At 45.9% G+C, this 24092-nt stretch overlaps 1 protein-coding gene across 1 annotated transcript; it reads right to left on the bottom strand.

Moving 5' to 3' along the window:
• On the bottom strand, positions 1–23592 carry agpat2 (1-acylglycerol-3-phosphate O-acyltransferase 2 (lysophosphatidic acid acyltransferase, beta)). The gene is given in 7 exon segments (XM_070862810.1): positions 1–1768; positions 2695–2767; positions 4667–4762; positions 15614–15789; positions 19008–19141; positions 23028–23058; positions 23061–23592. Coding segments are annotated over 7 exon segments (804 nt in total). The 5' UTR covers positions 23203–23592; the 3' UTR covers positions 1–1616.
• Between the last annotated feature and the right edge of the window lie 500 nt (positions 23593–24092).

Here is a 24092-nt window from a genome sequence, read left to right as displayed (position 1 = left end):
TTCATCGCCCAAATGATTTTATTCTTCGTGAAATTCCACAGTCACATAGAATTAAGACAGAAACTAAATTGTTAATGGGAAAAGGGGTGAAAGAGGGAGAAGGCGCAAGAGATGATCTTGCAGCTAAATATTTATTCAAAAGTTGATTGAAAATGGCAATTTTAAAAAGGATCAAATATTTTCACATAAAAGCCCAAAGCAATGCAAATTACATTTACATGCAGCATTATTTAATATTTCATCAAGACAATTTCAAATGGTACAGAAAGACATTCAAAAGCAAGAGAGGAAAAATAAGCTGCATAACAGATATATTCATGGCCCTAAACACTGATACTCGGAGTGGCCATTCTAGGCCGAGTGACCTCCACATTATTTGGCCTTGTGAGAAATGCTAGACCGGAGGGAAGGGGGGGGTATTTCTAGTGCCATAAATGTTTTGTGAGCAGCGCTAGACCGGAGGGGGAGGGAAGGGGGGGGCGGTATTTCTAGTGTCATTAATGTTGCACTCGCGTTTCCACACGTTTACCGCAGGTTAATTCTGTACACTTAGACTGTTGTAAATACTGAGACTCGTCATTTACATCAGGTCCCCGGCCCTGGTGCTGAAACTCGCTGTGGCCTTAGCTCAGGAATGAAAACAGCAAATACCTCAATAGTGGAAATTGCCGCCTGTGAAGCTTAAGACATCTTCACCTCAACAAATACACTGTAGCTAACTCAACAACAGAAATACATTTTGGATAAAAGCATTTGACCAATATTGATGGATCAAGGAGAGTGCACTAATTGGAGCAGTAACTCTGCCTCAATTACAGGCTCACTAACTCCCTGGATAAGCAACAATTGAATCAGGAAAGGGAATTGAGGCCTGATCAGGAAAGGGTGCGGAATATGTAAATAGGCTCTGCGTCGACACAAAAATCATCTAGTTCTGTGCATTAAAGCAAAAAATTCTGATGTTTTGATGATTTATTCGTGGATGGAATGGTGAATGGTGTACCATGGTGAACAATGGTGAATGTGCACCATGGGGAATGATGTACAATGGTCAATGTGTACCATCGTGAAAGGTGAATGTGTACAATGGTCAATGTGTACAATGGTGTACGTGTACGGTATACAATGGTGAATGGTGTACAGTGTACCATTGCAAATGGCAGCAATAGTTTTCAGTCTAGTTTCTCAATCTACATGTTAACCTGTGATCAACCGTTAATGCTGGAACTTGCTTACGCACACAACAGGAAGACGACAGTACTCGTATTATGAAGGATAAACAGCCCGAGTGAGGGAGGGAGGGAGTACCTGGGTGGTAGAACTGGCAGCAGTTAAACAGCTCACAGAGCATCTGCCTCCTTCCTATTAGTTATAAGCAGGAGATCCCACCTCAGGCACCAAGTCCATTGGTTGGGATCGCCTGCCCACGCTGTCCAGCAAGAGATTACCTCATGGCCCAAGTGACAGCATCTTGCTGATCAATGAAGAATTTCTAATGTTTCATGAAAATTCATTGTGTAAAACTCTCTTACACGCTCTGAAGCATCGGTGGATCAGACCTCAGCACAAACATCACTGACGCAAACACTCCACGGAAAGATCGGTGAACGGTGACTTCATTGGGTTCCACTCACTTTGAGGAAAGGAGCAGAGATTTCATTCCACGTGGTCATTAGCAGATTCCGTGATCTCTCCGTTAGCTCTGGCACATCGTCTGTTGTCAACCCATGGGTTTCCCTTGGAGGAAGAATCTGAACTGTACACTTACCTGGAAATAAAGAAACAAAACATCACATCGACCACTCACTGGGGGTGGTGAGCAGAGAGAAGATATTTGCTACCCCCCTTATGCAGCTGGAAGGGAGTGGGGCTCGTTTCTCCATTCACCTTTCTGGGAGGCAGGCCATAATTGATTGGCCTAATCAACCCTCAAAGTTGGGAGCAGAGGTTGCATAATTCATTGCAAACACATGGATGTCTATGCTGGCCCAGTCAGACCTTGGAGTTGCATGGGGAAACGTTCATAGAATCTGGCAGCACAGAAGGCCATTCGGGCCAGTGCCAGCTCTTTGGGAGAGCTGTCCAATTAGTCTCACTCCTCTGCTCTTTCCCCATAACCCTGTGAATGTTTCCTTTCTATCAAATTCCCTTTGGAAAGTTACAATTGAAATTGCTCCCTTTCAGGCAGCACGCACCCGATCATATTGACCACGTTATTTAAATTTACACATCAATTAATTCTAGATGTTGAGAAAATAGTCCGTAGAAGAGCCAGACATTATATAAAAGCATCAAGGACCAAACGAGCAGTGTCCCTGCAGTATGAAAACATGGACGGAGGAGAACTCGGCTCGAAAACACAGAGCGGAAGATGTGTAAAGGGAACTGAATCAGTTATTTGGGAGAACATTAAGGGAGGGATCACCAAAGATCAAACTCATTCAGACCACAGTGGATGTAGAAACATTCTGTACTGAATGAAGAGTTATGAGTGGCACGAGTTCACGGTGGTCTCAGGTAAGGGCAGAGAGTGAAAACAGGCTCAGGGTATATGGAAACGCACATGAAGAGCCTGCATGCTTATAGTAAATGAGAAGGGACAAACGAGAGAGTCTGGAGCAAGGACAGGAATGAAATCGGCCATTCTTCAAGCGAGTCAAGAGTTAAATGCCCTGCTCAATTTCAGATACATACCAGAGGTAAACCTTTTTTCTGACCTGTTGTAGAAATCATTGTAAGAGGAGAACACCACTGGGATAATTGGGACCTGAAACACAAGAGATCTGATTAAACTGAGCATTCAATAATTAATGTGGATTGGGCTATTGCTTCCCCCCCTCCCCCCACAAAGGATCTACTGGGGTATCAGGCACCCAGCGTCCCTGGACTAACACCCCGAGATGACGTGTATGTCAAATCCAAAATTTAAAAAAAAACACAGTACATGCTGGAACTGACAGCAAGTGTATCCGTATCAGAGAGAAAAGATGGGGAAGCATTTCAGATGTGATCTTTCATCAGAACTGGAAAAAGGCAGCAGCTGAGATTAGAAAGACTAAAGACGAGTAAAACAGTTTCTAAACGGAAAGAAGTTAAGTGACGATGAAACGGATTATCAGGTCTCGCCACTGCTCAGTGATCTCAACATGATGTTGGGGAGCACCTCACCTTCCACCGGAACACCGTGTTTAAAGGTTCAGACTCGAGCTGACTCCCACTAACCAATTCACTTCACCCCCAGATACTTTGGAGTTATTTTTCCTCACTTGTCTTTCTAAATGCATTCAGGGATTGGCCGTGGCTCAGTGGGTAGCACGCTGGTCTGAGTCAAAAGGTCATGGCTTCTAGTTCCACTCCACAGACTGGAGTACAAACCTCGAGGCCACACTACAGTGCAGCACCGCACTGTCGGAGGGGCAGCACCGAGGGAGCACTGCATTATCGGAGGGGCCCTGTTTTGAATGAGACATTAAACAGAGGCCTCGTCTGCCCTCTCAGATGGATCTAAAAGATCCCATGGCCATTATTTCAAGAGAAACATGGGAGTTCTTCCTGTTGTCCTGGCCAATATTTATCCCTCAATCAACATCACTAACAGATTATCTGGTCATTATCTCATTGCTGTTACTGAGAGTTTGCTTTGCACTAATTGGCTGCCATATTTCATATATTACAACAGTGACTACACTTCAAAAGTATTTCATTGGTTGCAAAGTGTTTTGGGACGTCCCGAGGACGTGAAAGGCACTATATAAATGCAAGTTCTTTTCATTGCCCGAAGCAGATGACCTTTGCACATCATCTAGGATTTTTCACATTCCCTCCAAACTTTATAAAAACATGAATTCAGGTCAATAAACAGCTGCTTTTCTGTACATTTGACCATGAACTGTTCTCTTCCCACTGGTTTGGCAAGTTCTCTAGTGGCTTGTTCACCTCTTTTCAATTCTAACAGACATGGGTCGGTAATCGGAAGCCAGAGTTGGGACAAAGGGAATGTACTCTAATTGGTGGGATGTAGTCTGTGGTGCCCCCCAGAGTTCTGTACAGGTGCCTCAGTTTTCACCATATTTATTAATGACTTAGATTAAAGAATAGAGAATTGCTTATCCAAGCTTCCAGATGACACCAAGTTAGGAGGCACAATAAGTGGAGTGGATGGGAGCACCTCAGGAAGCACATTAGCATCAGAAGGGGAGGGGCTGCAGGGCAGATTCACCTGAAGATACCAAGGTGCAAAGGGTTTAAATTATGAGGACAGGTTGCATAAAAATGGCTTGTATTCCCTTGTGTGCGTAATACAGCAGGTTTGGACATGTGCTCACAGCTAGACTAAACTACAGGTTTGGACAAATGCTAAACTGAAGCTTGTTTGGTTGACACAAGGTCTGAAGCAGACGCCCCATTAGGTGGGGGGGGGGGGGAAGGGAGACAAGCTGAACCCCCAACTACAAAGAATGCCTGATCTTAGCTAGGTTCCACAAGGCTCCAGTATGCAGCTTGGACAGAGTGTGGCTGAGGTCAAACTCCCCTGCATAAAGTGAGTTTTCACCAGGCCATTGACATGTACCCTGGTGCTCACTCATGTTGCACCACTCCTGCAGACTTTAAGGCACCTGTAACCTCGACCCTAGTGAATAAAATACTCCCACACGGCCGATTTTACCTGTGCTTGCACAGCTAAGTGGAAAGCCCCACGCTTAAATGGCAGCATGTTACCGTCATGATTCCTGGTCCCTTCTGGAAACACCCACAACCTGACCTGGAGGGAAACAAAGGTGACTTCAGTACAGAATATTGCCAAGCTAAAAGTTTATGGCATAAATGAGTAAGATTTATCAAATAGCACCCAAAAACACTCGTTGGAATGGAGGTGGTCAGCCTCCCAAACGAGACCACTGCAGAAATTTTTATCGACAACCAGCCCTTCAGGATCGGTGCCTGGGAATTTTGCCCGAGATAGCATGACATAATAAGAACATAAGAAATAGGAGCAGGAGTAGACCATACCAAGGCCAGTTAGCCTAACATCTGTGATTGGGAAAATGTTGGGAGTCCATTATTAAAGAAGCAGTAGCAGGACATTTGGAAGAGCATAATTCAGTCCGGCAGAGTCAGCATGGATTTATGAAAGGGAAATCATGTTCGACAAATTTGCTGGAATTCTTTGAGGATGTAACGGACAGGATGGATAAAGGGGAAATAGTGGATATGGTGTATTTGGACTTTAGGAAGGTATTTGACAAGGTGCCACATAAAGGTTACTGCACAAGATAAAAGTTCATGGGGTTGGGGGTAATGTATTAGCATGGATAGAGGATTGGCTAACAAACGGAAAACAGTCGGAATAAATGGTTCATTCTCGGGTTGGCAATCAGTAACTAGTGGAGTGCTGCAGGGATCAATGCTGGGACCTCAACTATTTACAATCTATATTAATGACTTGGATGAAGGCACCGAGTGTAATGTAGCCAAGTTTGCTGACGATACAAAGATGGGAGGAAAAGCAATGCATGAGGAGGACACACAATCTGCAAAAGGACAGAGACAGGCTAAGTGAGTGGGCAAAAATTTGGCAGATGGAGTATAATGTTGGAAAGTGAGAGGTTATGCACTTTGGTTGAAATAAAATTGAAGAGCAAGTTATTATTTAAAAGGAGAAAAATTGCAAAGTACTGCAGTACAGCAGGACCTGGGGGTCCTAGTGCATGAAACACAAAAGGTTAGTATGCAGGTACAGCAAGTGATCAGAAAGGCCAATGGAATCTTAGCCTTTATTGCAAAGGGGATGGAGCATAAAAGCAAGGAAGTCTTGCTACAGTTATACAGGGTACTGGTGAGGCCACACCTGGAATACTGTGTACAGTTTTGGTTTCCATATTTAAGAAAGGATATACTTGCTTTGGAGGCAGTTCAGAGAAGGTTCACCAGGTTTATTCCAGCGATGAGGGGGTTGATTTGAGGAACGGTTGAGAAGGTTGGGCCTCTACTCATTGGAATTCAGAAGAATGAGAGGTGATCTTATTGAAACGTATAAGATTATGAGGGGGCTTGACAAGGTGGATGCAGAGAGGATGTTTCCACTGATAGGGGAGACTAGAACTAGGGGGCATAACCTTAGAATAAGGGGCCGTCCATTTAAAACTGAGATGAGGAGGAATTTCTTCTCTAAGGGTTGTAAATCTATGGAATTCGCTGCCTCAGAGAGCTGTGGTATTGAATAAATTTAAGACAGGTAGACAGTTTCTTAACCGATAAGGGGCCACAGGTAGGTTGGTGAGGACGAGGTCAAATAGGTTTTTCCCTCGTGTTGGTTCTCTCACCACCTGCTGCAGGCCCAGTCTGGCAGCTATGTTCTTCAGAACTCGGCCAGCTCAGTCAGCAGAGGTGCTACAGAGCCACTCGGTGATAGACATTGAAGTCTCCCATCCAGAATATATTCTGTGCCCTTGCTACTCTCAGTGCTTCTTCCATGTGGTGTTCAACATGGAAGAGTACTGATTCATCAGCTGAGGGAGGTGGTAATCAGCAGGAGGTTTCCTTGCCCATGCTTAACCTGAAGCCATGAGACCTCACGGGGTCCAGAGTCAATGTTGAGGACTCCCAAGACCACTCCCCCCGACTGTATACCACTGTGCCACCACCCCTGGTGGGTGTGTCCTGCCCGTGGGACAAGACATACCCAGTGATGGTGATGGAGGAGTCTGGGATATTGGCTGAAAGCTATGATTCTGTGAGTATGACTATGTCAGGCTGGTGCTTGACTAGTCTGTGGGACAGCTCTCCCAATTTTGGCACAAGTCCCCAGGTGTGGGGGAGGAGGACTTTGCCGGGTCGACTGGGCTGGATGTGCCGTTGGTGTGTCTGTAGCCGCTGCCGAGGTCGATGCAGAGTGGTCCATCCGGTTTTATTATTCTTATTGTTTCTTGTCGCGGTTTTGTTACAACAGAATGGCTTTTGCTAGACCATTTCAGAGGGCAGTTAAGAGTCAACCACATTGGTGCGAGTATGGAGTCACATATAGGCAGACCGGGTAAGATTTCCTTCCCTGAAGGACATTAGTGAACCAGATACGTTTTCATGACAATCCGATAGTTTCATGGTCACCATTACTGACACTAGCTTTTTATTCCAGATTTATTTAATTAAATTAATTTAAATTCCCCAGCTGCCATGGTGGGATTTGAACTCGCGTCTCTGGATCATTACAACAACATTAGAACATAACAATTAGGAGCAGTAGGAGGTCATTTGGCCCCTCAAGCTATTCAATATCCAAAATCTAGCGATCTCTGTCTTGAATAGACTCAAAGATTCACCACGCTCAGTGAAGAAGTTTCTCATCTCAATCCTAAATGGCTGACCCCTTATTCCGGGACTGTGACCCCTGGTTCTAGATTTGCCAGCCAGAGCATCTACACTGTCAAGCACTAAGAATTTTGTATGAACTAGGAGCAGTAGACCATTTTGGCCCCTCATGGCTGATCTGATCTTGGCCTCAACTCCACTTCCCAGCCCGCTCCCCGTAAGCCTCGACTCCCTTATCATTCAAAAATCTGTCTAGCTCCATCTTAAATATATTCAATGACCCAGCCTCCACAGCTCTCTGGGGCAGAGAATTTCTAAGATTCACGACCCTCAGAAGAAATTCCTCCTCATTTCCATTTTAAATGGGCAGACCCCTTATTCTGAAACAATGCCCCCTATTTCTAGATTCCCCCACGAGGGGAAACATCCTCTCTGCATCTACCCTGTCAAGCCCCTGCAGAATCTTATACGTTTCAATAAGATCATTCTCATTCTTCTAAACTCCAATGAGTATAGGCCCAACCTTTCCTCATAAGACAACCTCTTCCTCTCAGGAATCAACCTCATGAACCTTCTCTAAACTGCCTGCAGTGCAAGTATATCCTTCCTTAAATGAGACCAAAACTGTACACAGTATTCTAGATGTTGTCTCACCAATACCCTGTACAGTTGTAGCAGGACTTCCCTGCTTTTATACTCCATCCTCCTTGCAATAAAGGCCAACATTCCATTTGCCTTCCTAATTACTTGCTGTACCTGCATACTAACTGTGTGTTTCATGTACAAGGACCCCCAGATTCCTTTGTACTGCAGCATGTTGTACTCTCTCCATTTAAATAATAACTTGCTTTGTTATTTTTTCTACCAAAGTGGATAACCTCACATTTTCCCACATTATACTCTAGCTGCCAAATTTTTGCCCACTCACTTAGCCTGTCTATATCCCTTTGCAGATTCTTTGCCTATCTGTGTATTAGTAAATTTGGCTACATTACACTCGGTCCCTTCATTCAAATCATTAATATAGATTGCAAATAGTTGAGGCCCCAGCACAGATCCCTGTGGCACCCCACTAGTTAGTTTGCCAACCTGAAAATTACTCATTTATCTCGACTCTGTTTTCTGTTAGTTAGCCAGTGCTCTATCCATGCTAATATATTACCCCCAACCTCGTGAGTGCTTACCTTGGGCAGTAACCTTTTATGTGGCGCCTTCTGGAAATCCAAATACACCACAAACACTGGTTCCCCCTTATCCATCCTGCTCGTTACATCCTCGAGGAAGTCCAGCAAATTTGTCAAACATGATTTCCCTTTCATAAAACCATGCTGACTCTGCTTGATTGTATTATGATTTTCTAAATGTCCTGCTACAACTTCCTTAATAATGGATTTCAGCATTTTCCCAATGACAGATGTTAGGCTAACTGGTCTATAGTTTCCTGCTTTTTGTCTTCGCTTTTCCAATCTGCTGGGACCTCTCCAGAATCCAGGGAATGTTGGTAGATTCTAACCAATTCATCCACTATCTCTGCAGCCACTTTTTTTTTTTTTAAGACCCTAGAATACAGGCCATCAGGTCCAGGGGACTTGTCAGCCTTTAGTCCCATTAGTTTACCTAGTACTTCTTCCTAGTATGTTTCAATGAGATCACCTCTCATTCTTCTAAACTCAAGAATATAGGCCCAGTCTACTCAATCTCTTCTCATAGGACAATCCCTCCATCCCAGGAATCAGTCTGGTGAAACTTAGTTGCACTCCCTTTGTGACAAATATATCCTTCCTTAGGTAAGGAGACCAAAACTGTACACAATACTCCAGGTGTGGTCTCACCAGGGCCCTATATAATTGCAGTATGTCTTTACTCTTATACTCAACTCCTCTTGGAATAACAAAAAATAGGAGTAGGCCATTTGGCCCCTCGAGCCTGCTCCACCATACAATAAGATCATGGCTGATCTGATAATAAAGGCCAACATACCATTTGCTTTCTTAATTGCTTGCTGCAACTGCATGTTAACTTTGTGATGTGTACACCACCACCCAGGTCTCTCTGAACACCAACATTTCCCAATCTCTCACCATTTAAAAAACAGTCTGCTTTTCTACCTTTCCTACCAAGGTGGATAACTACACATTTCTACACATATTTCATTCCACTTCGCCTGTCTTCAAGCCTCTTTGCATCCTCCTCACAACTTACATTCCCACCTAGCTATGTATCATCAGCAAACTTGGATATATTACATTTGGTCCCCTCATCCAAATCATTGATATAGATTGTGAATAGCTGAGACCCAAGCACCGATCCTCGCGGTTCCCTACTAGGTACAGCCTGCCAACCCGAAAACGACCCAGTGATTCCTACTCTCCATTTTCTGATGGTTAACCAATCCTTAATCCGTGCTCATATATTACCCCCAATCACATGAGCCCTAATTTTGTTTAATGACCTCTTGTGTGGCACCTTATCAAATGCCGCCTTAAAATCCAATACACCACATCCATTGTTTCCCCTTAGAGTCTACTAGTTACAACCTCAAAAAACTCTAGATTTCCTCTTATAAATCTCCCTATGATTGATGTCAGGCTAACTGGTCTGTAGTTCACTGTTTTCTCTCTCTCGCCTTTCTTAAATAGTGGGGTGACATTAGCTACATTCCAATCTGCAGGAACCGTTCCAAAATTCCATAGATTCTAGAAGAGGACAACCAATGCATGCACTATCTCTATAGCCACCTCTTTCAAAATCCTAGGATTTAGGCCATCAGGTCCAGGGAATTTATCGGCTTTCAGTCCCATCAATTTCTATTGTACTATTTTTTTACTAATAATTTCTCTCAGTTCCTCGTTCTCACTAGACCCTTGGTTCTCCACTATTTCCAGAAGGCTTTGTGTGTCTTCTTTCATGAAGACAGATACAAAGTATTTGTTTAATTTCTCTGCCATTTCCTTATTCCCCATTATAATTCCTCCTGTCTCAGCCTGTAGGGCACCCACATTTACTTTCGTTAATCTTTTCCTTTTTACATACGTATAGAAGCTTTTAAAGTTTGCTTTTATGTCTCTCACTAGTTCACTCTCATATTCTATTCTCCTTTTATCAATTTCTTGATCCTCCTTTGCTGAATTCTAAAATCCTCCCAATCTTCAGGCTTACTGCTCTTTATTAAAAAGTAGGACCTCAAAAGTAGTAATCTCGGGATTGCTACCAGTGCCACATGCTAGTCAGAGTAGGAATCGCAGGATAGCGCAGATGAATACGTGGCTTCAGCAGTGGTGCAGCAGGGAGGGATTCAAATTCCTGGGGCATTGGAAATGGTTCTGGGGGAGGTAGGACCAGTACAAACCGGACGGTCTGCACCTGGGCAGGACCGGAACCAATGTCCTCGAGGGAGTGTTTGCTAGTGCTGTTGGGGAGGAGTTAAACTAATATGGCAAGGGGATGGGAACCAATGCAGGGAGACAGAGGGAAACAAAAAGGAGACAAAAGCAAAAGACAGAAAGGAGATGAGGAAAAGGGAGGGCAGAGAAACCCAAGGCAAAGAACAAAAAGGGCCACTGTACGGCAAAATTCTAAAAGGACAAAAGGTGTTAAAAAACAAGCCTGAAGGCTTTGTGTCTTAATGCAAGGAGTATCCGTAATAAGGTGGATGAATTAACTGTGAAAATAGATGTTAACAAATATGATGTGATTGGGATTAGAGACGTGGCTCCAAGATGATCAGGGCTGGGAACTCAACATCCAGGGGTATTCAACATTCAGGAAGGATAGAATAAAAGGAAAAGGAGGTGGGGTAGCATTGCTGGTTAAAGAGGAGATTAATGCAATAGTTAGGAAGGACATTAGCTTGGATGATGTGGAATCTATATGGGTAGAGCTGCAGAACACCAAAGGGCAAAAAACATTAGTGGGAGTTGTGTACAGACCTCCAAACAGTAGTAGTGATGTTAGGGAGGGCATCAAACAGGAAATTAGGGGTGCATGCAATAAAGGTGCAGCAGTTATAATGGGTGACTTAATATGCACATAGATTGGGCTAGCCAAACTGGAAGCAATACAGTGGAGGAGGATTTCCTGTAGTGCATAAGGGATGGTTTTCTAGACCAATATGTCGAGGAACCAACTAGGGGGGAGGCTATCTTAGACTGAGTGTTGTGTAATGAGAGAGGATTAATTAGCAATCTCGTTGTGCGAGGCCCCTTGGGGAAGAGTGACCATAATATGGTGGAATTCTGCATTAGGATGGAGAATGAAACAGTTAATTCAGAGACCATGGTCCAGAACTTAAAGAAGGGTAACTTTGAAGGTATGAGGCATGAATTGGCTAGGATAGATTGGCGAATGATACTTAAGGGGTTGACTGTGGATGGGCAATGGCAGACATTTAGAGACCGCATGGATGAACTACAACAATTGTACATTCCTGTCTGGCGTAAAAATAAAAAAGGGAAGGTGGCTCAACCGTGGCTATCAAGGGAAATCAGGGATAGTATTAAAGCCAAGGAAGTGGCATACAAATTGGCCAGAAATAGCAGCGAACCCAGGGACTGGGAGAAATTTAGAACTCAGCAGAGGAGGACAAAGGGTTTGATTAGGGCAGGAAAAATGGAGTACGAGAAGAAGCTTGCAGGGAACATTAAGACGGATTGCAAAAGTTTCTATAGATATGTAAAGAGAAAAAGGTTAGTAAAGACAAACGTAGGTCCCCTGCAGTCAGAATCAGGGGAAGTCATAACGGGGAACAAAGAAATGGCAGACCAATTGAACAAGTACTTTGGTTTGGTATTCACTAAGGAGGACACAAACAACCTTCCGGATATAAAAGGGGTCAGAGGAGGAGGAACTAGTAAGGAGGAGGAACTGAGGGAAATCCTTATTAGTCGGGAAATTGTGTTGGGGAAATTGATGGGATTGAAGGCCGATAAATCCCCAGGACCTGATGGACTGCATCCCAGAGAACTTGAGGTGGCCTTGGAAATAGCGGATGCATTGAGTCATTTTCCAACATTCCATTGAGTGGAGGGTAGCCAATGTAACCCCACTTTTTAAAAAAAGGAGGGAGAGAAAACAGGGAATTATAGACTGGTCAGCCTGATCTCAGTAGTGGGTAAAATGATGGAATCAATTATTAAGGATGTCATAGCAGCGCATTTGGAAAGAGGTGACATTATAGGTCCAAGTCAGCATGGATTTGTGAAAGGGAAATCATGCTTGACAAATCTTCTGGAATATTTTGAAGATGTTTCCAGTAGAGTGGACAAGGGAGAACCAGTTGATGTGGTATATTTGGACTTTCAGAAGGCTTTCGACAAGGTCCCACACAAGAGATTAATGTGCAAAGTTAAAGCACATGGGATTGGGGGTAGTGTGCCGACATGGATTGAGAACTGGTTGTCAGACAGGAAGCAAAGAGTAGGAGTAAATGGATACTTTTCAGAATGGCAGGCAGTGACTAGTGGGGTACCGCAAGGTTCTGTGCTGGGGCCTCAGCTGTTTACACTGTACATTAATGATTTAGATGAGGGGATTAAATGTAGTATCTCCAAATTTGCGGATGACACTAAGTTGGGTGGCAGTGTGAGCTGCGAGAAGGATGCTATGAGGCTGCAGAGCGACTTGGATAGGTTAGGTGAGTGGGCAAATGCATGGCAGATGAAGTATAATGTGGATAAATGTGAGGTTATCCACGTTGTTGGTAAAAACAGAGAGACAGACTATTATCTGAATGGTGACAGATTAGGAAAAGGGAGGTGCAACGAGACCTGGGTGCCATGGTCCATCAGTCATTGAAGGTTGGCATGTATGTATAGTAGACGGTTAAGAAAGCAAATGGCATGTTGACCTTCATAGTGAGGGGATTTGAGTACAGGGGCAGGGAGGTGTTGCTACAGTTGTACAGGGCCTTGGTGAGGCCACACCTGGAGTATTGTGTACAGTTTTGGTCTCCTAACTTGAGGAAGGACATTCTTGCTATTGAGAGAGTGCAGCGAAGGTTCACTAGACTGATTCCCGGGATGGCGGGACTGACCGATCAAGAAAGACTGGATCAACTGGGCTTGTATTCACTGGAGTTCAGAAGAATGAGAGGGTACCTCATAGAAACGTTTAAAATTCTGATGGGTTCAGACAGGTTAGGTGCAGGAAGAATGTTCCCAATGTTGGGGAAGTCCAGAACCAGGGGTCACAGTCTAAGGATAAGGGGTAAGCCATTTAGGACCGAGATGAGGAGAAACTTCTTCACTCAGAGTGGTGAACCTGTGGAATTCTCTACCACAGAAAGTTGTTGAGGCCAATTCACTAAATATATTCAAAAAGGAGTTAGATGAAGTCCTTACTATTAGGGGGATCAAGGGGTATGGCGAGAAAGCAGGAATGGGGTACTGAAGTTGTATGTTCAGCCATGAACTCATTGAATGGCGGTGCAGGCTAGAAGGGCCGAATGGCCTACTCCTGCACCTATTTTCTATGTTTCTATTTTTCTTTTTTGGCAAGCCTCTTGCTTTGACCTAATACTAACTTTAACGTCTCTTGTTAGCCACAGTTGGATTACTTTTCCTGTGGGGTTTGTGCCTTAAAGGAATGTATGTTTGTTGTAAATTATGTATTCATTCTTTAAATGCTCGCCATTGCTTGTCTACTGTCATACCTTTTAAAAGAAGTTTCCCAATCTACCGTAGCCAAATCGCCTCTCATCCCTACATAGTATGCTTTGTTTAGATTTAAGACCCTAGTTTAGGAATTTAACTAAATCACTTTCAAACTCAATATAAAATTCTATCATATTATGGTCACTGTTCCCTAAAGGCCTCTTGGGGCCTTCATCATCATTATTCCAGGCCTATGGATTACTAGTCCAATATCACCACTTTGTTACCATTACACTCAAGAGGTAGGTTGTAAGGAGTGTCTTCAAGGAGTAAGGGAGAGATGTGGAGAGGTTTAAGAAGGGAATTCCAGGGTTTGGTGCCCAGGCAGCTGAAGGCATGGCCAACGACAGTTGAACAATTATAATTAGGGATGCTCAAGAGGGCAGAATCTTAGGTGTACGGACATCTCGGGGGGGGGGTGGGGGGGTGGGGTGGTTGTGGGGCTGAAGCAGGTTACAGAGATAGGGAAGTGTGAGGCCATGGTGGGATTTGAAAACAAGGATGAGAATTTTGAAATCGAGGAGGTGCTTAACCGGAAGCCAATGGAGGTCAGCGAGCACGGGGGTGATGGATGTCAGGACTTGTGACGAGTTAGGACACGGCTTGCCAAGTTTTGGATGATCTCAAGTTTACATAGGGTAGAATATGGGAGGCCAGCTAAGGGTGCTTTGGAATATTTGGAATAGTACCAAGGTTAAACAGATTGGCCTGTAGTTGCTTGGCTTATCCTTACATCATTTTTTTGAATAAGGGTGTAACATTTGCAGTTCTCCAGTCCTCTGACACCACACCACCCCGTCCCCCCCACCCCCGATATACAAGGCGGATTGGAAGATTATGGCCAGCGCCTCCGCAATTTCCACCTTTACTTCCCTCAGCATCCGAGGATGCATCCCATCTGGTCCCAGTGACTTATCTACTTTAAGTACAGCCAGTCTTTCTAGTACCTCCTTTTAATCAATTTTTATCCCATCCAGTATCTCCTCTTTCACTACGACTTTGGCAACATCATTTTCCTTGGTAAAGACAGATGCAAAGTTCTCATTCAGTAGCTCAACAAGCCCTCTTTAAGGGAAAGCTAGAAAAGCACGAGGGAGAAAGAAATAGAAGGATATGCTGATTCGGTTCACTGAAGGGTGGGAGGAAGCTCGTGTGGAGCATAAACACCAGCATGGGCCCGTTGGGCCGAGCGGCCTGTTTCTGTGCTGTAAATACTTTAACTTTAAATGTGAACGTTGCCTTCTGCTGGGTTTAGGTTGGGATATGGGGGCAGGTGGGAGGAAGGTGTGTGTGCCAGTGGGGAATAGCTGCACCATGAACGGTCCCTGTGAGGAATGTACTGACATAAGGCATGACGAGTCTGTACTGGATGGTTAGTATATCGATGGCACAACAGTGGAAGGAATTGCAAAGGCAAAAAGCTTTTATGTCCAATGGTCCCTTTCACTTTTAAACCGTTCCATTTTCTTTTGTTGTAATTCAGTTGCAATCATTGACTTCAAGCAGGTCATCCACATCTGTGAATTGTTCACGGCGAGTTTACCTTTGAAACACAGGCAGGTTTAATGTGCTTGTGGTGGTTCTCACTATACAATTGGAATCAAGCAAAGCAATGCAAGGACGAGACAATTTAACAAGTTGTCTTATTCACTCACATTCTCTTTCAGCATGGTCTGAGCAGCCTCAGCCATCACACTTTTAGCATCACTCTTTTTCTGCCTGTTGATGAAGATAACGCCAGTGAGCCAGCATACCAATCCGACAGTGCCAGCGTACATCAGCTCCTTCTTCGCAATCGCCACACAACGATCAGGAAGGATTTCCATCATACCTTGGAAATAAAGAGTTATCACGATTATTTCTTTACATCAGGAGACTAGATATCAGGTGATGGGCAGGTGGCATTTTACAGTACAGCAAGAAATAAATAAGCCTTAATCATAGAAATTGCCGCACAGGAGGTGGCCAGCCAGCCAAACACCCATGTTACTCAGCAGCCGGTGCTGTCTATTCTAATCCCATTTCCCTGTTTCTGCTTCTACAATACCCTTCAATGCTATTAAAGTCTCTGCTGTAGCCACTTGTAGAAAAGCATTCCATGTTCTTGTTTGCCTGCATGAGGAAACATTCCAGCTTTTCCCTTTGTTACGATAGTTTATGCCTCCTTGTTCCTGATCGACGAGCCAGTGGAAACGATCTTTCACTATTGGCTGTTCAAAACCTTTTATTTTGGATGCCTCTTATTGGATTTCCCCTCAACCATCTCTATTCCAGTGAAACAAGCCCAAATATTTGTGCTGCTCTTCAAAGCTAGAATCTCTCATTCCTGCTAGAATTTTGGTGAATACTCACCAGGACTGTAACATCCTTCCTATAATTGAATGCGCAGAACTGCATAACACTTCAACTGTGGCCTAAATAATACCTTGTACAAACTCAAGAACACTTTATTTTTATATTCTGTTCTTGTGTATAAATCAATGCGCTTTTCGATCTGCGGCCCTACTTTAAAAATCTGTACCTCCCAATCTGCTGCAAGAGCTTTAGTGTTGAGTAAATTCCCCCTCACCTACTCCGTAATGTGGCACTGCTCTCTGCCTACTCCGCTAAGCAGTCCATGTCCCACCAGAAATCCTTCGCAGCCTTCCTCAGTATACCAGCTCTCCTAATTTGGCATCATTTATAAACCAATATCATACCTCTTGTGCCCATGCACAAATTATTTATAGACATTGGAAACATAAGCAGCTCTAACAGATGATTGGGGCCAAACAGCACACACATTCTGCTCATCTGAAAAGCACCCATTTACCCCACGCTTTCTCTCTGCTCTGGCTATCCCTCCAAACACGCGACTATATTCATTCACGACATGCCTTCAATTTTCATAGGCCTATGTGGCACCTTGTCAATGGCTTTCTGAAAGACGTCCATCGCGTGCCCCTTATCCAGTCACAATCAAATTTGATTGGGCTCCTCACGCACAACATGCTCTCTACAAACGCAGGCTAAATGCTCTCAATTAATCCATGCCTTTTCAAATGTTCATTCATCCCCATTATGGACTCTACGTTTACACACAAGCGAGATAGTCCAGCATTTCCCAGCTGATTCCTCTGCTAAATGCAGTGAAAAAATTGTCACCTCCAATCCTCCGCACAATTCTTATTTCCAATGCTTTAGATAATTATGGTTTGTGACTCCCTAACCTCCTTCAGTTTTGAGAGGCACATCATCCCACTTTTTAAATCTCATTTAAAAATAGGTATCCTTTAGAATTTTTATCTATAATAATGGTTCTTCCTCATCGCCACAGATACCCTTAAAGTCTCACCTTTTTATTTATTTTATTCATTCATGGGATGTAGTCATCGCTGGCCAAGCCCAGCATTTATTCTTGCCCATCCCTAATTGGTGGTGGTAAGCCGCCTTCCTGAACCGCTGCAGTCCGTGTGGTGAAGGTGCTCCCACTTAGGGAATTCCCAGATTGTGACCCAGCGACGATGAAGGAACGGCCGATATATTTCCAAGTCAGGATGGTGTGCAATTTGCAGGTGATGGTGTTCCCATGCGCCTGCTGCCATTGTCATTCTAGGTGGCAGAGGTTGTCGGTTTGGAAGCTGCTGCCGAAGAAGTCTTGGCAAGATGCACCTTCACTAAAAACTAAGGAAGATGAACTTTTCTGCAACTCCAGAAGCAGTTGACCATTCTGCTACTTGCAAAAACTGTCCAGGCCCATTTCAAATCTTCACTTACAAACATTACATTTGGTCTGAACTCTGAACCTACTGTTGTACCAGAACACTGGTTTACAAATAGACAGATATAGGATTGAGCAGGGACTAACCAGGATTGCTGTCCTTCATGTGCTTATCGCCACCGCAGAGGCCCATTGCTTCAGAGTCTCAGGCAGGCTAAATCAGAATCATAGAATAGTACAGCACAGAAGGAGGCCATTCGGCCCACAGTGTGCACCGGCTCTTTTAAAGAGCAATCCAGTTAGTCCCACTCCCCTTGAAGGAAGTTTAAGAGGGATATTTTGGAGCTTTCTAAATGTCTCAGTGTGTAAATGCACCATTCAGACAGGTGGGTCAAAGGCTTAACTTTTCTGCTCTTCACCTAGCTGGCTGATCTCAGTTGAAGTGGCACTGAACAACATGCCTGGGCTTGATGGGGGGAGAAGGGGAATCAGCCAGGGTTCTTGCTCCTCAGTTTTATCCAATGAGGACAGGATCAGGCACAACAGTACTGCCACCTAAAGCTGAACAGCTTGTCAGTTTAGGTTTACATGTGACAAATGACCAATTAGCCAGAAACAGTTCCATATTAATCAACTCATGATTGAGGGAACATTTAACAACTTGTGTTTATATGGCACCTTTAACGCCGTAAAACATCCCAAGGCACTTCACAGGAGTGTTATAGAACAAAATGTGAGACCTAGCCACATAAAGGAGAAATTAGGGCACTGACCAAAAGCTTGGTCAAAGAGGTCGATTTTAAGGAGTGTCTTAAAGGAGGAGGGGTTTAGGCAGGGAATTCCAGATCTTAGGGCCTAGGCAACAGAAGGCACAGCCAGCGATGGTTAAGCGATTATAATCAGGGATGCAAGAGGGCAGAATTAGAGGAGCGCAGACATCTCGGGAGTTGTGGGGTTGGAGGAGATTACAGAGATAGAGAGGGGCAAGGACATGGAGAGATTTGAAAACAAGGATGAGAATTTTGAAATCGAGGCGCTGCTTAACCGGAGCCAATGTAGGTCAGCGAGCACAGGGGTGATGGGTGAGCGGGACTTGGTGCAAGTTAGGACACGGGCAGCCGACTTTTGGATGGTCTCTAGTTTACGAAAAGACAGATACAATACAAATAGGCTACTTCAGGACAGCCAAAGGCTGGATTTTACACCAGCCACAACGATCCATTTGAAGCAGCCTTCTTTATCCAGCACTACTGTTGCAAACACCCCACTGCCAACACCAAACACACTGACATTGAGCAATGATACTCCGCGATGGAGACAGGCTACTCGCTCGCACTGTCTACCCTTACCCATCAGATCCAGAGAGCTCTGGTGATTGGAGATGACGACATATGGACCCTTGACATCCAGATTCTCCAACCCCTTCACTTCAAGTTTAATGCCATACAAATTCTTGATGTGTTGCAACACACTACGGACTATCCTAGAATAAAAAGCAAGGAATATGGTTAACAGAATTTCAACTTGCCATGGAACGTATCAAATTGCCAGATTGAAGGGAAATCCCAAACCAATTCTACAGTCAGACAGTGGATAACCCTGTCAATAGACAACTCTCCAATTACACTGCAAGTAACCCTCACCCCGATTAAACAGGAGCTTCTCAGGGTAATGCAAACACTGACTAATGTTTTGACAAACATAACAATGACATTTATGAATTTTAATTATGTTCTTAGTGAGGTCTCATTTAATTGCTGACTGGCACAAAAAACAACTTATAAAGATAACAGCATCACTGGACACTGCAAATGGTTGTGTTCACATAACAGATTCAATACATTGAGTGCAACAAAAAGTAAATCCCTTAAAAAAAAATGGCAAACAACTTGACTGTACTTTCAATTAGATTAAAGACAAATATATAAAATGAGAGCGAAGTAAGGTTAGTGCAGTGTTTCACTGCTGCTGCCTACATCTGAACACAAGAGGAGACAAATCTTTGCTGGATTTAATTTTCTATAACATTTGTCCATATGCAGGAAAGCTTCTTGAAGCATTTTACATTAGCCAGAGAAAACCGAGCGGTTGGAAGGGGTGATGCAAAGAGATTTAAAAGTAGAGCAGAGGAGCTAGGCAGAGCTATGAAGTACAAGAGCACAGTGACTGATCAAACAACCAATAGTGGAGCACAGATCAAGGGAAAGTACAGTGTTATTGGGGGAGGGGGGCACTGACCCGGGGGAGGGAGGGAGCGCTGACCCAGGGGAGGGAGGGGGTTTAACCCGGGGGAAGGGGAGGGAGGACCTGGGGGGAAGGGAGGGAGGTGGTGTGACACCGGCAGGGGGGGGGGGGGGGGGGGGGGTTCGACCCGGACCGGCGAGGTCGACCTGGGCCGGGTGAGGTCAACCCGGGCCTGGGGAGGAGGAGCAGGGGCGACCCGGGCCGGGGAGGGAGGGGCAGTTGACCCGGGGCCGGGCGAGGTCGACCCGGACCGGGGAGGGGGGGGGAAGAGAGGGGGGACGTCCCGGGCCGGGATCAACCCGAGCTGGGGGGGTCGACCCAGGTCGGGGGATAGGAAAGAGAGTGAGTGAGAAAGAGGAGCAGCTAGGGCAGATGGTCAGAATGACAGGCTGCCGATCACGGGGAATCCACTGACTGAATAAATATCAAAGCCCCTCATTTGACATCAAGCATTCATTTTAAGATGCACAGGCCAGCATCCCATCATTCCTGATTGTGGGCGGTTATGATTATTCTTGGGATGGGAGAAGAGCAATAATTGGTTCCATCTCCCAGCTGTTTATTCCTTCCCTTATCTCAAGCTACAGAATACAAAGAGAAAAAAATGTAGTATGCCAAGTGAATATTGAATCGGGAGAGAAGTCTGGAAGAGCTCAACTTCAAAATGTGCAATCAGCTGATTTACAGCATGAGTCACCTTTATCATGTGACAGCAACTGCCCATGTTACCTGACAGATACTGACCAACAGTGTGCCAGTTGTGTCAGAAGATTGTGGGTTCAAGTCTCACTCCAGGAACTTAAACGCACACCAAAAAAAAATCTAGGCCGACACTCCAGTGCAGTGCTAAAGGAGCACTGCACCGTCAGAGGTGCCATCTTTCAGATGGGACGTTCACCCAAAAGAGCAGACAGGGCTCTTGGGTTTGATGTAAAAGATCCCATGGAACCCCAAGTAAGAGCAGGGCAGTTGTCCCCAGTATCCTGGGGCCGATATTTATATCTCAAATCTAAACAGAAACAGGTTATCTGATCATTATAACATTGCTGTTTGTGGGAGCTGGCTGTGCGCAAATTGGCTGCTGCGTTTCCTACATTACAACAGTGACTGCACTCCAAAAATACTGCATTGGCTATAAAGCATTTTGGCACGTTCAGTGGTCACGAAAGACGCTATAGAAATGCATGTCTCTTTTTGTCGACACAGTGGAAGACCAATACCAGATCTGACAAAAGTCATCGGCCTGAAACATTAACTCTGTTTCTCCACAGATGCTACTTGACCTGCTAAGTATTTTCAGTTTTTATTTTGCTTTTATAATACCGAAGGGATTGTGTAATGTACATACCACAGACTGCGCTACCCTTTAGGTTCAATTTGTACAATAGGTCAAGTTAATCAAAGATTGATCTTCATTTTAATACTTGCTAATACATCATACGTATGGGGGCTTCCTGGAACTAATGTTGAGGATGAGTTTAATGTTCACTTTGGCCATTTAGGAATGACTAGTCACTGGTTGATCAGTCTGAATGTCCTGCGACTCTCAAAGGAGAATAATATCACCCTTCACTCGCCACTCTATCCTTGCTGTGAATTTCACTGTATTTAACTTTCTCCAATCTCAGCCAGGGCCGAGTGTCTTCATGACTCACTACTCTAACCAACAATGCTTGTGCACTGTCTCTAGCTCTACTGTCTGCACCATGAGATTTCTTTATTCATCAACATTTTTGACCTCATTATCTTTTTTTGATTTGTTCTTGTGATGTATCATTGGTAACGCCACAGTTACTGGCCCTCCCTAGTCAACCGTGCAGCGTGAAACTGGAGTCACTTAAGACCCAGACCGGGCAAGGCTGGCAGGCACCTCCCTGGAGGACATCAGTGAACCAGTTTGGTTTTAACAGCAATCCAGCTTAGTTCACCTGGTGCCAGCCCATTGGTGACCAGATTTAGTCAATTTAAATTACCAACTTACCCACAGTGGGATTTACACTGAATGGCTCGTCACTGGTCCAGAGCCCGAACTGCTCGGATACAGGACCCTAACCCAGGATCTCTTCCTCCTCCACCCCCCCACCACCACCAATCCTTCCTCCTCTATTTCCCCCACCCACCACCAATCCTTCCTCCTCTATTTCCCCCACCCACCACCAATCCTTCCCCCACCCACCACCAATCCTTCCTCCTCTATCCCCCCCAATCCTTCCTCCCCTATCTCTTCCCCCCCCAATCCTTCCTCCCCTATCTCTTTCCCCCCCCAATCCTTCCTCCCCTATCTCTTCCCCCCCCAATCCTTCCTCCCCTATCTCTTCCCCCCCCAATCCTTCCTCCCCTATCTCTTCCCCCCCCAATCCTTCCTCCCCTATCTCTTCCCCCCCCAATCCTTCCTCCCCTATCCCTTCCCCCCCAATCCTTCCTCCCCTATCCCTTCCCCCCCAATCCTTCCTCCCCTATCCCTTCCCCCCCAATCCTTCCTCCCCTATCTCTTCCCCCCCCAATCCTTCCCCCCAATCCTTCCTCCCCTATCTCTTCCCCCCCCCAATCCTTCCTCCCCCATCTCTTCCCCCCCCAATCCTTCCTCCCCTATCTCTTCCCCCCCCATCCTTCCTCCCCCCATCCTTCCTCCCCCTATCTCTTCCCCCCCCAATCCTTTCTCCCCTATCTCTTCCCCCCCCAATCCTTTCTCCCCTATCTCTTCCCCCCCCAATCCTTTCTCCCCTATCTCTTCCCCCCCCAATCCTTTCTCCCCTATCTCTTCCCCCCCCAATCCTTTCTCCCCTATCTCTTCCCCCCCCAATCCTTTCTCCCCTATCTCTTCCCCCCCCCAATCCTTTCTCCCCTATCTCTTCCCCCCCCAATCCTTTCTCCCCTATCTCTTCCCCCCCAATCCTTTCTCCCCTATCTCTTCCCCCCCCAATCCTTTCTCCCTATCTCTTCCCCCCCAATCCTTCTCCCCTATCTCTTCCCCCCCCAATCCTTCCTCCCCTACCTCTTCCCCCCCCAATCCTTCCTCCCCTATCTCTTCCCCCCCAATCCTTCCTCCCTATCTCTTCCCCCTCCCCCCAATCCTTCCTCCCTACTCTCCCTCCCCAATCCTTCCTTCTCTCTTCCCCCACCACTTCATTGTGTCCACATCGCGGCCTTCCGCAGGCAGAGCGGGATAACGGGCACGGCCAGCGCCATGATCCACGAGTAGTAGAAGCCCATCTTGCAATAATAGCGGAAGCCGGCGCTCAACAGCCAGAGGAGGGGCAACAGCAGCGGGATGGGGAGCAGCAGCCAGAGCGGGGCCATGGCCGGGCCTGGGCCTCGGTCCGGGACCCTCCGCAGGGGAAGCGCCTCCCGTAACTCAGGCCCGCCGCCTGGGCCTGTCCCGGAGCCTCGGCCTCTCCCTGTCCCTGTCCCGGGGTCCGCTCTCCCTGGACCCGGAGCCTCGGCCTGTCCCGGAGCCGCTGTCCGCTCTCCCGGTCGCGGGGCCTGGGCCTGGGCCTGGGCCTGTTCCGGAGCCGCTATCCGCTCTCTCGGTCGCGGGGCCTGGGCTTGTCCCGGAGTCTCGGCCTCTCCTGGAGCCGTTCTCCGCCGCCGCCGCCGCCGCCGCCGCCTTTCTCTCTCTCCTGGTCTACCTCTGCCACCGCCGCCGCCGCTTGAGGTTCCTTCCGGGAGTGGCTGCCGCGCATGCGCGGATCCACCTATCAATCACGGGCAGGAGGCGCGGCGACCACGTGGCTCACAGTTAACGGGCGCAGGTCACGTGGCCCAGGGCTGACAGAACGTTCCCAGCGCGGGAACGAAGTTGGACGTAGCGCGTGGTGTCCCTGGAGACGGGAGCGGCCACCGGCACGCTCGCGGACTTCCGTAACAGGTGGGCGCGCAGGGACTGGAGTGCGTCGTCACCCTGGCAACCAAATTTTCATTTGACTGTCTAATGTCTAAAGTTTAATTTGTTAATTTGTCAGTTCATTCACAGTTTATTTAAAATAGTTGAAGTTGAGCAGGTGGAAAGGGTATCAGTGGGAGAGCATTTTGGTGCTAGAGACCAAAGTTCCATTAGATTTATGGTAGTTATGGAAAAGGACAAAGATAGACCAGGAATAAAAGTTCTCAATTGGGTGATTTAGCTAAAGTGGGCTGGAAACAGCTACTTGAAGGTAAATTAGTCAAAGCAGTGGGAGGCATTCAAGGAG

Source organism: Pristiophorus japonicus, chromosome 20 (assembly GCF_044704955.1).
Source record: "Pristiophorus japonicus isolate sPriJap1 chromosome 20, sPriJap1.hap1, whole genome shotgun sequence".
Lineage (NCBI taxonomy): Eukaryota > Metazoa > Chordata > Chondrichthyes > Pristiophoridae > Pristiophorus > Pristiophorus japonicus.
This window is presented reverse-complemented; position numbering and strand designations above follow the sequence as displayed.